This window comes from Beauveria bassiana (assembly GCF_000280675.1).
Source record: "Beauveria bassiana ARSEF 2860 unplaced genomic scaffold BBA_S00005, whole genome shotgun sequence".
NCBI classification, from domain to species: domain Eukaryota; kingdom Fungi; phylum Ascomycota; class Sordariomycetes; order Hypocreales; family Cordycipitaceae; genus Beauveria; species Beauveria bassiana.
Genome location: NW_007930840.1, coordinates 139165 through 155038, shown reverse-complemented (window position 1 = coordinate 155038; position 15874 = coordinate 139165). Strand labels below are relative to the sequence as shown.

The 15874-nt window shown below is 52.4% G+C and overlaps 5 protein-coding genes across 5 annotated transcripts; 3 read left to right on the top strand and 2 right to left on the bottom strand.

The window, feature by feature from the left end:
* Positions 1–815: 815 nt before the first annotated feature.
* BBA_02353 (cell surface protein) lies at positions 816–1511 on the top strand (the record flags this gene model as incomplete). The annotated part of the gene is made up of 1 exon (XM_008597450.1): positions 816–1511. One exon carries the CDS (start codon positions 816–818, stop codon positions 1509–1511), a length of 696 nt encoding a protein of 231 aa, XP_008595672.1.
* A 1554-nt stretch (positions 1512–3065) lies between these two features.
* BBA_02352 (uncharacterized protein) lies at positions 3066–3557 on the bottom strand (the record flags this gene model as incomplete). The annotated part of the gene is made up of 1 exon (XM_008597449.1): positions 3066–3557. One exon carries the CDS (start codon positions 3555–3557, stop codon positions 3066–3068), a length of 492 nt encoding a protein of 163 aa, XP_008595671.1.
* A 4161-nt stretch (positions 3558–7718) lies between these two features.
* On the top strand, positions 7719–9146 carry BBA_02351 (uncharacterized protein; the record flags this gene model as incomplete). Its single annotated transcript, XM_008597448.1, has 1 exon — positions 7719–9146. The coding sequence occupies one exon, from the start codon at positions 7719–7721 to the stop codon at positions 9144–9146; it is 1428 nt and encodes a 475-aa protein (XP_008595670.1).
* Positions 9147–11588: 2442 nt separating this feature from the next.
* BBA_02350 (zinc finger protein 76 (expressed in testis)) lies at positions 11589–13408 on the top strand (the record flags this gene model as incomplete). The annotated part of the gene is made up of 2 exons (XM_008597447.1): positions 11589–13078; positions 13129–13408. 2 exons carry the CDS (start codon positions 11589–11591, stop codon positions 13406–13408), a joined length of 1770 nt encoding a protein of 589 aa, XP_008595669.1.
* A 1100-nt stretch (positions 13409–14508) lies between these two features.
* On the bottom strand, positions 14509–15331 carry BBA_02349 (exosome complex exonuclease RRP40; the record flags this gene model as incomplete). Its single annotated transcript, XM_008597446.1, has 2 exons — positions 14509–15054; positions 15134–15331. 2 exons carry the CDS (start codon positions 15329–15331, stop codon positions 14509–14511), a joined length of 744 nt encoding a protein of 247 aa, XP_008595668.1.
* Positions 15332–15874: the final 543 nt, after the last annotated feature.

Below are 15874 nucleotides of genomic sequence, written 5' to 3'. Positions count from 1 at the left end.
AGGATCGAGGTGTTTTTATTGTTTAATTGAATCGTATGCTCTCAACCAATCACCTTGATCGTCGACTGCACCGCAGCAACGACGATCTGAAACAAGTAGATGATCTACTGTGCTAGTGGAGCGATACCTGGGGTAATCGTTGATGGGTGTAACTTTGGTTAAAAATTTGTAGTCTATTACTGCATGTATTGGAAAGTCGGCCGTCGAGCAGCTCCCAGGCGTGCTTCTTAACATGCGAGTGAGCTACCGACAGAAACTTGATGGTGTAACGGTTCCTGTGCCGTCACGCCAACTGGCAAAAGACTAGGCATTAATCTCAGTGCGAGCATTAACCAGGAATCCAACTAAGGCTTATATAGCTGTACGTTACAGATGGCCAGCATTTTCAGGGTTGGGCTCGTAGAGTTGGGCTCGCAGAATTGGGCCAGTAGAAATATACATGGCACATCCAATGAAGCACGGCAAGGCATCAGGATATAAAAGGGAAAACTATATCACATTTTGTGTAACCATCCAAGTCTTTTCATCATTTATGGCGTACTGTTGCCTGGGGTGGAGGCGTACACTAGTAAAAGAGCAAACGAGGCTGGCTGTTGTATTGTACATGTGAGGCTGACCGTTGGCGCGAATTGTAAATTACCATTAGCCTTGGCCAAACCCCTTTATAGACAAGCTTTTCACCAGTTCTTGTCCCAAGATTTCTCTCTTCAAGGCGTTGTTGATCATTGAACATCATACACACTCGTTTTTCAGATCGCCTCACCTTTTGCTTCTACCCAAACCATCGCGTTTACGCCTTCCATCCATTTATCGCCATGACGCTCATTCGCACCTTTGCCGTCGTCGGCCTGTCTTTCGCCTCGTCGGCCCTGGCGCGCACCGATCTCGCGGGCTGCACCTACACCGACCTCGTCGTCAAGCCGACGCAAATGGCCGCCTACGCCAGCCGTCTGTGGTACGTGCCCGACACGGGCGAGGTCTGCGAGTTTCTCGACTGCGGCGGCGGCCGCGCGCCGCCCAAGTCGACCGTCCCCGGCTGCCCCCTCTACACGGGCACCGAGACGTATGCGCCCTCGTACATTAACCCCAAGACGCTGGGCAATGGGGCCATCGAGGCCGGCAGCAGCGTTGCGGCCGCTACGACGCCAGTGCTTGCGACACCGTCCGAGTCTGCGGCCGAGTCTGCCACTGCGTCTGCCACTGCGTCTGCCACTGCATCTGCGTCCGAGTCTGCGTCTGCGTCCGCCACGACTGCCAGCGCAACGACGGACGCATCAATCACGATCCTGACGGGTATCAATACGAGCACGCCGTCCAAGAGCACAGAGAGCAGCTCAGCGCAGGTAACGAGCGCGGCCTCGACGGCTGGGGCGTCGTCGTCGTCGGGCAGCAGCAGCAGCAGCGGTGCGGCCACGACGACGAGCCCTAGCTCTGCTGCGGGAGCCATGCAGACGGTTGGTGCTGTCCTGGGGCCATGCGTCGTGGCTGCTATTGCCGCTGGATTGGCTTAATTGGCGATTTGGAGCGGAAATGGCATCGATTGTATTTATAGTCACACAGCATCAGCACAAATGGAAGCGCATCTGCTCAGTTTACCAAGTACATTTTGAGTTGTTATCAACTAATAATCAATACTTGCGAGGCCGTTTGGAACAAGGGCATAAAGCAGAGCGGGTTGTAATGCACATGGATTCGTCACTTTATAAATTCATTATATGCAGTATGCACGCCTTTGAGGTACAAGGTCCCCTCAATTTACTCCCAGCTCTTGTTTGATTCCATGGTACGCAACTGCGCAACAGTGACCAAATTGGGCGGGTACGTCAATTGAAGTTTACAGTCAGCCCCGCTGGCATACTCTTGTCTTTGGGGGAATCTTTTCCACAATGCCATAGCGGGTACCAAAAATCATGGCCGATTGTCTCACAGACATTCGTGGCCATGTTTTTTTGGTACCCGCTTCAATGCCTCGCTTATCAGGTCCCAAAGACACAAAAGCGCTTGATTATAGTTGGACATCTTGACCAATGACGCGCAAAAAACGTCTCGTCGCGTCTCCGCGAAAAGTAATTGCGCGGTCTGCCTTGATTTTCTAATCAGTTCAGCAGCATTCCTCTTTTGGGCAGGTCGCCGAGCGACAACGCCGATAATGGATAATGGGGACAAGGGAGGGGGGGGGGGCGTGTAGACTACAAGAACGCGAGTTGACCAACGAGCGCGTGCGCGCCCTGCATCGTTAGTTAACTACGGGAATGGAGGAAAAATCTCACAGGAGCGCTGTGGATGCCGTTGGCCGTCTGTGTGTTGTCTCGTCGGGGTGTGCCTGAGCGCCAAGCGGGCAACAATCAAACCCAAAAAGCAACGAGCGGAATGGCTGGCCTAACAATGCAAGCCACAATGACGTTTTTTCTTTTCTTTTTTCTGGTTTTTTCTCTTCTTGTTTTTTTCGTGTTACCCTCATTCTTCCGCCGCCCCAGTCTGCAAGATGCCAGCAAGATGCCAGCACACTGTTTTTGATTCATGTCAAGTTGTCAACAACTCATCTCATGAGGGAGAGTGATACGAGAGGCGACAGCAGACAGCCAATATATTCAGCCAGGACGGCCGTTATCCGTGCAGACCCACACACACCTGATGGCAAATGATGGGCCAATGTGACAAGACAATGGCAATCAGGCATGTCTTTGACCAGGCCGTCTGATTGGCCGCCGCTTCGTATTACATCCACTTTAACAAGTAGTCTAAGAAACTAGTCAACCCATAAAAAGACTACTTTACTTTATAAAAAAAAAGGGAGAGATTTTGAAGAAATGATCAGATTTCAAAATTAACCAGTTTTAAATCATATTAAATGTAACCAAGTCTATAGGTATTCCAGACTCCGGAAAGAAGTGTACATCGCGAAAAGCCCTTGTATTAGCGTCACTGGTAAAACTCTTTTTCCAAGGACTTTTCTATGCTAGTAATAAACCCGCATTGATGCAAAAAAAAAAAAGAAAAAAAAAATATTAAATCCACCGCTATCATAACATGTCCTCATTTTGAAGCAAAGAGTACTATGCTATTTACAGCATGGCAAGAGCAGCGAGGGCAGCAGCGCCAAAGGGGGCAACGGCGGCAGCGCCACCGACCTGGGGAGGCGAGGTGGCGGTGCTGCTGGGGCCGGTAGGGACGGCACCGGTGCCAGTAGGCTTGGTAGGGTTGACGGGAGCGCCAGTAGTAGGCTTGCCAGGGTTGCCAGGGTTGCCGGGGTTGCCGGGGTTGACGGGGACCTCAGTGGACTTGCCAGGGGGAGCAGGGACGACGTTGGTGGGAACGTCGGTGCCGGTGTGAGGCTTGGTGAGGGTGCAAGGGCAGTCGGTGATGGTGAGGGTGGTGGCCTCGGTGACGGTGTGAGTCTTGTTGTTGACAACGACGGTGGTGGGAGCCGGGCAGTAGGTGGTGTAGGCAGTGACGACCTCGGTGGTCCAGACAACCTCGCCGCCAATGGTGGTGGTGGCGTTCTTGTGAGCGGCAGCAAGGCCGACGAGGGCAGCGGTGGCAACGAAGAACTTCATTTTGAGAGTTTTGGTTTTTTTTTTGTGTGTGGTTTTGCGTGGAAGCGAATGTAAGTAGACAAGTGTCTGGATTATTAAGTAAAGCGAATGAAGGATGGATGTGAGTTGGTTGGAAAGAGAAGAAGGACGACTGATTTTGGGGGGTGGGCACGTCGCCTTATATGGTGCGAGAGCTCGGTTCGTCCGAATAGGGGCGATATTATTAGAAACATGAGCACTATCGTGCCCAAAACTAACAGGATAAACAGAAACGGCCCTAGGTAAACTTGGTTATTACGTGACCACACCCCAGCCCCCCTGTGGTTAACCTCTGGTTGGACCGGTAAAAAGATGACTTGGGTGTGTGGGTGTGGGTGCGGTGGTGCCTTGGCCAGCCAACCAGTTCCAATAATTAATACGAGCAATTTTTTTTTTCTTCTTTTTCCTTCTTTGTCTTTTTTACGTAGACCCCGCTTCTACCCAAAACCGGCAGGCGGCTGAATGTGGTATCGAGAAGTAATTTGCCAAAAAGCCTGATTCTGCCCCCGAGCCCGACCTTCAGGGGGGGAAAGCTGCAGGATCCATGCCAACGGATCCTGGTCTTGTTGCTTATTATTCTCCGTTGTTGCTATTTTGCAAGTTGCCGAACAAGGGAAAGAAGGATTTAATCTGCGATTACGATGTAGATACTTTGTGTAATAAACAGCCTGAATTGTGTCAGTGGCGATACACCCAAGCCCCCAATTGGCGGCGCAGCTGAAGAAAGCAACCGGACATGGCAAAGCTCGAACGACGGTGATCCGTACCTGCTGAGAACCCCACTGTAGCTGTGAAAAAAAAAAATTTGGACAGCAGCAGGGCGAACAGGTCTCCTGTCATGGCGGGACGGACGCCCTTCCGTCCAACCAACCGGAAGCCTTTGTTATGGGTGACTGACGGGCAGTACCAGCAGCAGCTCTACGCCAGGAACAGCATTGTCTTGAAAAACGTGTCGCACTGCAGATTTGTGTGCCCAATTCCGGCTGACAACTATTTCAGCAATTGGCATCTGAGCCCCTGTCTATTGCCACCGATCACCACTATCACAATGCATATCCGTGCCGTCCATCCATCCATCCATCCATCTCGATGAGAAATGCCTCACACTTGTCATCTTTTCGGGGCAAAACCATACTTCTGTAGTTACCTCGTACATCCCTGTCATCTGGCACCACAGCAACCAGGCGATACCCAGGTAAAAACTCTGACATGTCGAAACATCTTTCCGGCGGTGCCTGGGATTAAACTGGTAAGAGAACTACCAAAACCGGCATAACAGCGCAACGCTAACTAAATAACTAGAAGGTTTTTGACTTTTTTTTTGGCCCGGGCGCGGTTTCGCCATTTTAATCCAGCACGCATTGGGTTCTGGACAGGTCGTGAGGCCCGCCAACCCTCTCCAGTCCAGCGTGCATGCATGTGCCGTCCATCGGGGAACCCACAGCAGGTACCTAGCAGATCCGACGCTGCCTTGATTAGCTGTATCCGTACTCCGTACCTGTGGTAACAATAACTAGTCATGGTTGGTTGAACCGTTTTTGGTACCTGGATGCTGGCGGCTTCTAGCCTCTACATAGCTTGCATAGGTCTCCGCTTCTCGTCTTTTTGTTACCCACGCAAACCACGCTCATCTTGCGTTTTCCGGTGGAAACGTACCAGTATGGGGAGCTTTTAGTGGAAACGTTCGTTTTTTTTTTTGTGGCTTGACCTCATTAAAAAAACACAGTCATGCTTTTCCAGATGCGAAATTTCAAATCAAGCTCTCCAAGCTCCTTACTGGTTGCTCGGTGCTTACCGGGCCACCTTATCTCGCAGCAACCAAGAGGGGGGGGGTCCGCTGCGCTCCCCGTCTTGCCCGTGCCCCCCAACCCCCTTTTTGCTTCTCGTTTTTCTTTTGTAACCTGCAGGAAGCTGCAGGAGCTGCAGGAAGCCAAGACTTGTGCTTTTTTTTTTCTGCCAACCAACTAACTAACTAGTGCAGAAGCAACGATGTTGCATTGTCTTCTTTACTGATATCTGTACAAATCAAGGTCAATCCGGAGATGCGGCAAATCGGGTCCCGGACAGTTCGATTCCCCCCCTCCCAGCCCTGCAATCTCATCTCCCTCCCAAGTCAATTTAAATAGATTGCCACGAGCTTTTGTCGTATTTCTCTCGCAGAATGATGCAAGCATTGTGCAGGGAATCACTGAAAGTCGAAGTGATAGTGATGCCTGACCATGCAGGCGACAAACAACCTATTTAGGCGCCGTGGTAAGACAGCTGAGAGCCTGAGACAACCTGTCGTATTACAGGAGCAAAGGCACGGCTGAGCTACGAATTGTCTGTTTCCAAGTACTCACAATAGCAGGCGCTCGGACTAGCTTGTTTGGTGTCAGACTTGCCTTCGGGCCGCGTGCCGTCGGCGGCCTATCTTGTTGTCCAGTGCTCTACTCCGTAGCTGCACGTACATGAATCGTAATAATGGAAAAAAAAAAAAAAGAGTCCCATCTCAACCAGGGCTGAAGACTTGGGTTTGCCGACTATGCAGTTGGTCCCGCCCAAACAAGCAGTCGAGAGAGTCACACAGGCCGCCCCGCGAGTCGCTGACATTTCAGCCTCGGAGCTTCGTTATTAGCGGTTCATTGTAATATTGGTTGCAGCTTGGCTCGCGCCAATTCATGCGGCTTCCATCGAGTCGGAAGCGATGGTTTCAAACGAAAAGAGGGCTGGCTTATTGAATCTTTGATGGTGTCTTTCCCAAATTGCTGTGTTTCCATAAGCTTGCATTGCCCCAAAACTCAAAATATAGACTGATGTTCTGCCATATGCGCGTCTGCCATGTGCGTCCCCGCGCTCAATTCGACAACGGAAAATAGTTAGTCAAGGTATAGGGTACGCCGTTCGTTGCATCATTGTCGACGATGCGCGCGGATTTTCTGCGTAAAGAAGTTGGTTCTCTGCGTCGCCAAGTTGGTTTTTTGCAAAGGTCTAGGTGCTTTTGGCGTCAAGAACTTTGAGTAACCTGTTTATTCATTTCTCTAGCTCTAAATCGCGGGTGCTCTTGTTTGATTTCGTAGTATTGCACTTTCCAACACCGGAGCCCGATTGGCCGGCGCACCTCTTGGTGCATCTCTACCCAGTCGACAACAACGCAATACTGTTGTTGTTGGATGTTGATGATTGGTAGCCCAGACAAAGCTTTCAGCCTACCTGCTGACTTTTTGAATTCCATCACGTCTGATTCCGACTCTACTGTGGCTGCATAAAATCAATTCTGGGCACATCAGGTTATGCAAACCTGTGCTGGCAAACGCCGGAAGCAAGCAGGTTTTGCCTATCAAGTCTCCGAATAAAAACGCACGTCATCGGTGCCATGGAGAGTGGGATCTGTTCAAGCTCAAATGGAATTGAATATAAAAGATGGTGTGCCAGTACTCTCAAGGCCGGCTTGTGCAAGCCAGTGATGGCGCAACGATATAAGCCATGACGCCTAGACTGTAGATTAGGGTGTGCAGTGCTATCAGCGGCCTTGGTAGAGAGCGAGTCCCTCCAAAACCTCAATAGAAAAAACAGATGCGGCGTAATACTGAATTTCTCTCGCCTGGCGTGACGGTGGCGTTTCGTCCACATTCTCAATGCTGATCAACCAGGTTTTGGGAGGCTTAGCCAGGCGGAGCCTCCATTGAGGCTTGGTATGTTACTAGTTAGCATTGCCTTGCCTGCTCGCTTGCAAAAGGCCTTGATCAGTCACCGATGTAGATGCATCAGAACCAAACAAACAAACATCATCAAGTATGGAATGCAGAAGACGACTGACTGTAGTAGACGGGTATTTTAGATAATATTGCTCTTTTGAGAAGCATTTGCCGATTCATCTCGCCGGAAATGGTGGAACGAGGCAGCCTTCTTGATAGTGTCTCGAGTGAGGCGGTGCAGCGTCAGCCACTCTATTCTTGGTTTGTGGCTTAGATCAGCACTTGAGTGACGTGACGACGACTGCATTGAATTGTATCGTATTATTAGAATCGCTCGTATCTTCAGCCGTAGCTCATTCTCATGTTCTTGTTGCCATCTCATACCTCCTTTCTCCTTTTCTATCTCCCAATTTTTGAATTGCCTCTCGAATCACCTCGCAGTAAAGTAAAAAAAAATACACAGACCATGGCCCAGCGACAGCGTCTTTCGCTGTACATCCCCGGCTCTCCACCCGGCACCCTGCCGGAAACCACTTACACGCCCTCAAGCGACCGCCGACGCTCGCTCATCAGCCTCACCGACAGCCTCGGCCTCGGCAGCCTGACCAGCCGAAGCAAGAACAACCTCGAAAGCTCGAAGCCTTTGCCGAGGACCAAGCTGCAAAAGTTCTGGCCCGGCGCCAGGAGCCCGACGGCGGCGGACGGCACGGCCAAGAACTACACGACCACGGGGCATGACCTGTCGACGCTCATCCTGCTGGCCGGCGAACAGATGGGCGCGCTGGGTGATCCTCGCCGGAAAACGGCATTGCCGCGGCGGCCCGTGACCCGCCGGATGGACGACCCCAAGCTTCAGCGGGACCTGGAGATGACGCTGCCCAAGAGCGCGACGGCCCTCTCGCGGCCGCGCAGCGCAAACAGCATACAGCGAAAGCCGCTGCCGAAGAATGCCGCGCCGCAGTGCTGTACCGCCGCACCGGTCGTGCCCGCACCGAGCCGGGCACCGCCTCCGCCACCCATTCCTGAATTATCAGCTGTCCACTATTACCGCTCCGAAGACGGCGAGATGGCCGCCGAGCATTCGCCCGCTACCTCGATAGTTATGCAAGCCACTCCAGCGTTTCCTCCCCCGATGGTGAGACGTAGAGCCAAGACGCCTGTTCACCATATCGGCCAGCTGGAAGCGGCACAACGAAATCGGAACAAGCTTCCTTACCCAAATGGCAACATGGATGGAGTGAACCGAATGTCTAGCGTCAGCACTATCGCGCGGGAATATCGCGAGCTGGCCGTGTACCCAGAAACAAACGTACCTGATGTACCAAAGATTGACCCCTTGTACTTGATGAATCCCGACATTGTCGAGTTGCCAGACGCACGAGACATCGACTGTCAGGATGGCCGTCTTCTCAGTGCTTCCCACCATAATCACCGCTACTCATCATCCTCTGTGTCCGAGGATGGAACGCTGCTGGGTTCTGAACCAGACACCACCAGCCTCGGCTGCTGCCCGTCCCTGACACCCTCTAGCTCGCCACCAGCCAGCGAGACGAGCGACGAGGGCTCGGAGGAGCCGCCAGCTCTGGCGTCTCTGCGATTCCAGATTGGCATCGAGCTGCTGACCAAGGAGCTATCGACAGCCTTTGCCGCCAATCACCACTCCAGCAGCGGCAGCAGCAGCAGCAGTCGGCGGCAAAAGGACGTTGGCGGTCTGCAGATCTGGGTCATGATTGAGGCGTACGAGAGGCTGCGCGAGCAGCTGGACGCCAAGCCCGCAGAGGAAGGGAACAAGCAGGCGCGTGACGCGATTGATGCGTGGATTCGCGCGCTGTATGCTATTCATGGCAATATTGCTAGTGATGGGGCGGCAGACGAGAGCGAGTATGAAGAGTGATGGATTATGATGTAACAAACTGAAACGAATATTGACGAATTCTGATGAGAGCATTCTACCGAGCATTCTTTTTTATATGAGCTGAATTTTCAAATCTGATTTTCTTTGCGCAAATCCACTGCACATGAGTATGGGAAAGACTCCTGCCACACTCGAGCGCCCCATGATGATGAGAGTAATAAGCCCTCAAACATTAGCGACACTCCGCATGTACCGATGAATAGGCTGGTCAACGGTAATGCAAGACTTGCCTGATACAACGCGCATATGCATTTCATTACCGCGCCCGACAAACTGATTAATTGGCGCAGTCTGCAGTGCCGCCGCTCTGGGTGGCTGCCAGTCATGCACAGCATACATCTCACGCGCCGTGGATAACAGCCTCGACTACACATTCGAGTTTCATCTCTTCAGCCTCTTCGAATTCTCTCGCTGCTCTTGAAACATATCATGTACCGACACTGCGCCTGCAGTTATCATCATGGAGCTGGACAGGTCGAAGTAGCCGTACATGCAATTTTACCGAGACAGCGGGCGTCGTCTACATTCGCGTTGACCGCTGGTAGGTGGACTCTGTGGGCGTCTTGTAAACGCAGAAGCCTTTTACGTGCTGTTTTGCGTGCAGCAGTGACTGGCGCTGACGCTGGACTCGGCGTCCGCTGTGCTGGCTTGCCCGGTGGTGTGTGTTGCGGCCAAGTCCCCGTCTAGGATCTCGTATGCCGCCATATGTCGTGCTTTCCTCCAAACGCAGCACGTGCAGTGAGAGGAAGCATCTGTTCGTTCCAGCTTGCGTCGAGACAGCTGCATGTCTCGGTGGGGTTATGCGAACAGGAGAGTTTGCTATCACGACTCGCGTAAAAAGGGAACGGCCCGGGCGTGGCAGAGCTGCGAGGAGATTGGACTGCCCACGGTCACATCAAGATTGATTGTGTTGGCGCTGTCTACAGGTAGGGGACACCGTGCACGACATCACCAAAGGAGTGCATGCTAACGAGGTTGATAGGAGCAACGCAAACGGCTCCCATACGATGCTTGAGAAAGTGAAAGTGACTATTGAATCGGACCGGCGAGTACTCTGGAGGCATTCGAATAGACGGAATGAAGTGCGGAGGCATTTCTCGCAATGTTTTGCACTCCCGTATCGCAGCTATTATACTGTCGACAGATCAGTTTACTGAAAGGCTGTGTGCGATACAACCTGGCTCATTACGCTACGACCCTTGCCAGCGGTCTTGACAGCCAAGAATGAGCCTCCGACCGAGATATGTTCAATGTCAAAAGCTGTGTGACATTGTAGAGGAAGCAGAGTTGTGGACGCAAAAAGGTCATGAGGGAGAATTCTGGAGGGTGGTCGATTTCGATGGTGTCGCACCGGCCATCGGCGTTGAGTATAGCTGATTTTGTGCTACGTCTGACAGAGAGATTGTGGCGTGTTGTGCGACGAGGCCAGATACGCTGACGGCCAGGTGATGCTGCAGAGCCAAAGCTTTGAGGCAACTTGTGATAAGCTCGGCAAGGGTTCGAGAACCGTGCTCAGCATACAGCCAAATTTAAGAACAGGCTCATGGCTAAATTGTCTGTGTTGTGGATGAGTAAATGAGTGAGTAAGTGAGTTAGTAATGAGCCAATCGAGGTCGTTGTGGCGGAGATGATGTAGTTGGGCAGACAAGCCACACCCAGAGTGTCATCGTCAAAGGTACTGGTACATGTGCAGATGCAGGGGACTACCGTACACTGGCGTCCCAGTCGGGGTTCCCCGGTTATCTGGAAACCACTGCAAATTGAGCAATTTCGGTAGACCCCGATTTGCTAAATTTAAACGTTAAATATACATTGAAGAATCAAAGTGTCGGTCCGAGATTGGATTTCTTGAACGAACATAATTCTCTCATGTTTCAATCGATATGCCAAGCTTGTTTCAAATGATTCGTAGGATCTGGTGCTATACTTGGGTACTCTAAGCGCCACCAAACAGTCTTGGTATAGGTACTTGTGCCCAGCCACACTCACTCTCTCCAAGCCTGGTGCGCCGCCTTTCCCCCGTAGTCCCCTCCATGCCTCGCCACTACCAGCAGCCATCTTTATCCATTTAGCATCATTCATTATTCTCTTTTGCCATGAAGAACATGCGAGGATAGGTCGCGACGTTCTCCAAGAGCTGCGACTGGCATTGCCTGCATGCTCCATTGGTTTCGTTGCTCCCGCCGCCTCTGCTCCTTACCTTACTCGTCGCAACCTGCTACCAAGGATCCAGGCGGCCTCCAATTTTAGCTCGTTTGGTCATAGCGAGCCAGCGCGGTTGAACCGTCGCTTCCACCGTTATCGATTCGCTGGTTTTCCGCATTCACATTGTGCAGATTCTCAATCCTTAATTTTAACTCTCAACGTCTTTTGCGCCGCGCACCAAACCCTAGCAGCCACTGACGCCATTCGCTTCTCCCTATGCCTGGCCCTCCCGGCCTCTGGCGGCACTTGCTGCCATGGCCTTCAACGGCCGACGCCGAATCCGATGCCGCCCCGACGACTTCAACGGCCGAACCATTGCAGAGCCGCTTCGCCAAGCGCGATTTATCAGATGGCGCCGTCGCCGGTGTCACGGTCGGCGTCGTCTTCTCCTGCCTGCTCCTCGTCTTTTGCCTCTACCCCGTCGTCGTTGGCTTCTTGAAGCGTCGCAAGAGGGATAGGCGCCTCAATCAGCACCTCGATCTCGAGGCTCCCATTACGCATGGACACGACCTAAGAGATGGCCCGCGCCCGCGGCTTTCGTCAAGCGACTCTTTGAAAAACAGCCATACCTTGTCCAGAGGATACGACTTTGATCCGGCCGCCCAAACCGAAGGAGCGCCCAGCCCAGACCCTGCATTGCTCAATTTTGCCTGTTACGACCCGGCGACCGCAACGGGCACCGTCGAATACATGCCCGAGCATATGGTCGATGATGGCCAACCAGGGGTACTCAAAGGCACAAGCGAAGACTACTACCGAGCATCGATACCTTCTTCAGCCTTTGGCATGAGTGATGTGCCCTTCAGTGTCGAGCCCTCGACGACGTCGAGAGCTAGTTTGCTATCACACAATGTCCGCCGCATGTTCCGCCGCAAAAGTGACAGGAATCAAACCTTGAGCTCTGTCGGTTCCTCCAGCAATGGTACCGAGCAAGGTGCGACGCCGCTGCAACGCATCATCACGGCCGAGGAGGCCATGGCCGAGTCGCCGACGCAGCTCTCGCCAAGCTCTAGCCCATCTCCGCAGTCTCGTTCTGTAAAACTACCACCATTGGTTACGCCAAAAGGACCATCTGCTGAGTCTCCCGATACCGCCTTATCCAACACGTCGCCACGGACACTCCTCCACTCGCCATCACCTCCACATAACCCAGCACCCGGAACAGTGAACCCCATGGACATCATGGCGCCTAGTACGGAATCAGAACTGTGGCACAGAACAGAGGCTCAGATATATGCATCGTCGTACGAAGCGCCGCCTCCACAGCCGCTACAGTCTCCTGCGAACATGGATCAGTCTTCACCAGACGACATGAATCTAGCCAGCTCGCCAGAGGCAATCGTGAGCTCGACAAACGAAAATACGCCGGAGCAGAACAATTTCGCACAAAGCCAGTCTGACGCAAGTGAAGAGAAGCGTATTTACACGGACAACATCAAACCTGTAGGACGTCATCCAAGCTTCCCGTCAGAACATTCAACGCCTCTGCCCGGCCCAGGATTCACCGATGTCTCATCACAAAATACCCCATCAACACAGCTGGATACCCCGTCTCCAGACTCGCAGAACAGCTCCGACTTTCGCCACAGTGCTTCCCCAGAGGTTATCGCGAACCATGTAGCCTCGCCTGTAAAGAACCAGGACGGCATGTATCATTGCGATGAACCTGGCTGCACCCAGTCTTTTGATCAACCACACAAGCTCAAGTGCGTTCTCAGTTCGCTCGGTCAGATACCCATCCGCTAACCAGACATAGACATCACCAGCGATATCACAGCAAAGACCACAAGTGCATGTATCCCGGCTGTGGCAAGGGCTTTGGCACCAAAACACACTTGCAGCGTCACATCAACGATAGACACGAAAAGAAGAAGAAATTTCATTGCTCGATAGAGGGTTGCGACTACTCAAAGCTTGGTGGCAGGGCGTTTCCCAGAAAGGACAACTGGAAGCGGCACATGATCAAGATTCACAACCTCGAGCAACAGCAGCTACCCAGTCCCGTCGAGGTGGATGTGGAAATGACAGGCGTATAGCAACATCCCGTCATGCCCGACCTCATACGGGACATTCGTTGCTCGATCAAACCCAACAACCATAAGAACCTTGGCAAAGGTTTCAGCCAGAGGATAAACCTGCAGCGCCACATGGTGAATGTTCACAAGCTCGAAAAGGAGTAAGTGTCTAGCCTCTTAGTACAAAGGCGCAAGAGACGACACACGACCGAGTTTTATTATCATTGCCCGATTGAGGCCTGCGAGGATTCGAGCCTCGGCAAATGGCTCCGCGACAAGCCCAATCTGAAGCGCCTTTTGGAGAAGTTCGATAGACTTTTGAAGAAGCACGTGAAGCGTCATCTTCACGACCACTACGACAAGCAGAACGACGAAAAAACGTCATTGCTCGATTGAGGGCCGTTCACCTCTCTTTGACTAGTTCTCAAAGGCCGAATCGAAGCGCCACATGATCGATACTCACCACATACGGAACAACCTACTGCCTTAACCTCCTGAGCTAATTGAGCAGCTACTCTGTCGAGGCAGTTTGCGACGCACTGCAGCGCCTGCTGCTGGCCTGTCCGAGAAAGAGGCCGATGTACTGTTGGTAAGCGCGCTACTAGCAGCCATAACTTCTTCTTGAGCTTTGAGCTCCTTTGCCCACGTGCGGCTTTTTTAGTATGGCGTCTTTGCGCCGTCGGCCTTACGATTGTATATATACACATTCACACACACACACATTTTAACAGTCTTTATTGCATATTTCACAGCTTGGGAGCGGGATCTTCTTTTGGACTAGCAATGTATCGGACAATTGCCTTGGCGTTTATTTTGTTCAGCAAGAGTATAGGTGTGTTCAGCAAGAGTACCTATAGGCTAGAAAGCGCTGCGATACAGCGAGAAGCTGTGTTGGCTACGTTGGACAAGCATCGTATAGCTACATCCGAGCATGCTTTTAAACGCATTGCTTATCTAGCGGATGAATGATATATCGTATCTAGACTACTATTAATCTGCCTTGACATAAAGATAATTCGCTCCAACCTGTACAGACTGTCTGCTCTGCCTCTTACACAGGCTTCGAATTTGCCTCTTTATAAATGTACAAGTATTCTCTATATAAAGGTATCTCTTGTCGCTTAACTCAGCTCCTTGAGTAGTTTCCTGACCAGCTTCTGCTGCTCCTCGACCCCGAGCCCCTTCTCATCCGTCTCCTGCACCGCCCTCCCTACCGCCAGCACCGTCCTCACGCTCGCGCTATCCACCCAGAATCGCCCGTTCCGCCCCGTCGCCGTCTCAAACTGCAAGCCACCAGCCGCCAGCGCCTCGAGCACTACAACTTTTCCGCCCGCCGCCCCGGCCGCCCCCGGCATCATCAGCCGCCGCGCGAACCCGAGCGACACGGGAAACAGCATCCCGCCGGTCAGCGGGCCCAGCCCCTCAGCCTTGCCCGTCGACGACGACACGCACTCGAGCTCGGCGTCCATGTGCTTGTCGGCCACGGTGACGCGCGCGTAGACGAGCGCGCCGGACGCGAGCATCGGCCGCGTCTTCTTGGTGGCCGACTCAAAGGAGAGCTGCGGCAGCGTGGCGGGCGCGGAGTGGTCGGAGAGGTGTACGTAGTAGACGTCGGCGGCTGACTTTTGCACGGTGCCGATGACGAGCTCGCCTACGCGGGCAAGATACTGTCGTTTTTGCACCGTTAGTTTTTCCCGGCACAAAAAAAAGAGCAAAACAAATTGTAGATGCTATTTTCAGACGTACCCGCCCGTTGGACGTTTCTACGCGCATCGCATTCTTTTGGCGGTCGCTGATGAGCTGGCCCGCGACGGTTGGACGAATCTCGTTGGTGGCGGGGTCGTGCCGCAGGCCAGGGCCCAGGCGCAGCGGCTTCTTGGGGTGTGTCGGTATTTGGGAGTCGTCGATGGCATCGCCCGGCAGGACAATGGTATGCGACGCCATTGCGCTGGGTTGTGTGTGTGTGTGTGTGTGTTCGGTATGTGTTACTGGTAAGAATGGGCTGCCAAAAGCTCTTGTTTGTATGGATCGACGAGGAAATGCAAACGGCGCTTATCGATAAAGTGGCGTCAAAGGTTGTTGCCGCTGGGCAGTCAAAAGCATTACGTGCGGGACTGTGTAGGTAAACGGCCTTATTGAGGCTGATGGATGATTGAGAGTCAATTGTCTTTGTGTTTCTAATTGGAATTGAATTAAGATCGAGCTGCATCTGTGGGTTGTCTTGAGCATGCAAGCAAGCGCTTTCTAGCTGCGTTTAGCGGCGGGCCATCTTGAAACTTTGGCGAGCCTGGTATTTCAGTGACGGAAAATTGTCATATCTTGTCGATTGAGTTGCTGATCAACGACTCGAGTCTCCCTTTCTATCTGATAACTACACTGTTGACTGTCTTCCTAGATATTTCTGATTATCGTAATAGATGGTGCTTCACACTGCTGTTGTCTCTGGTTTACGGTAGAAGGTGCAATTAATTGTGGACCCGGGCAAGC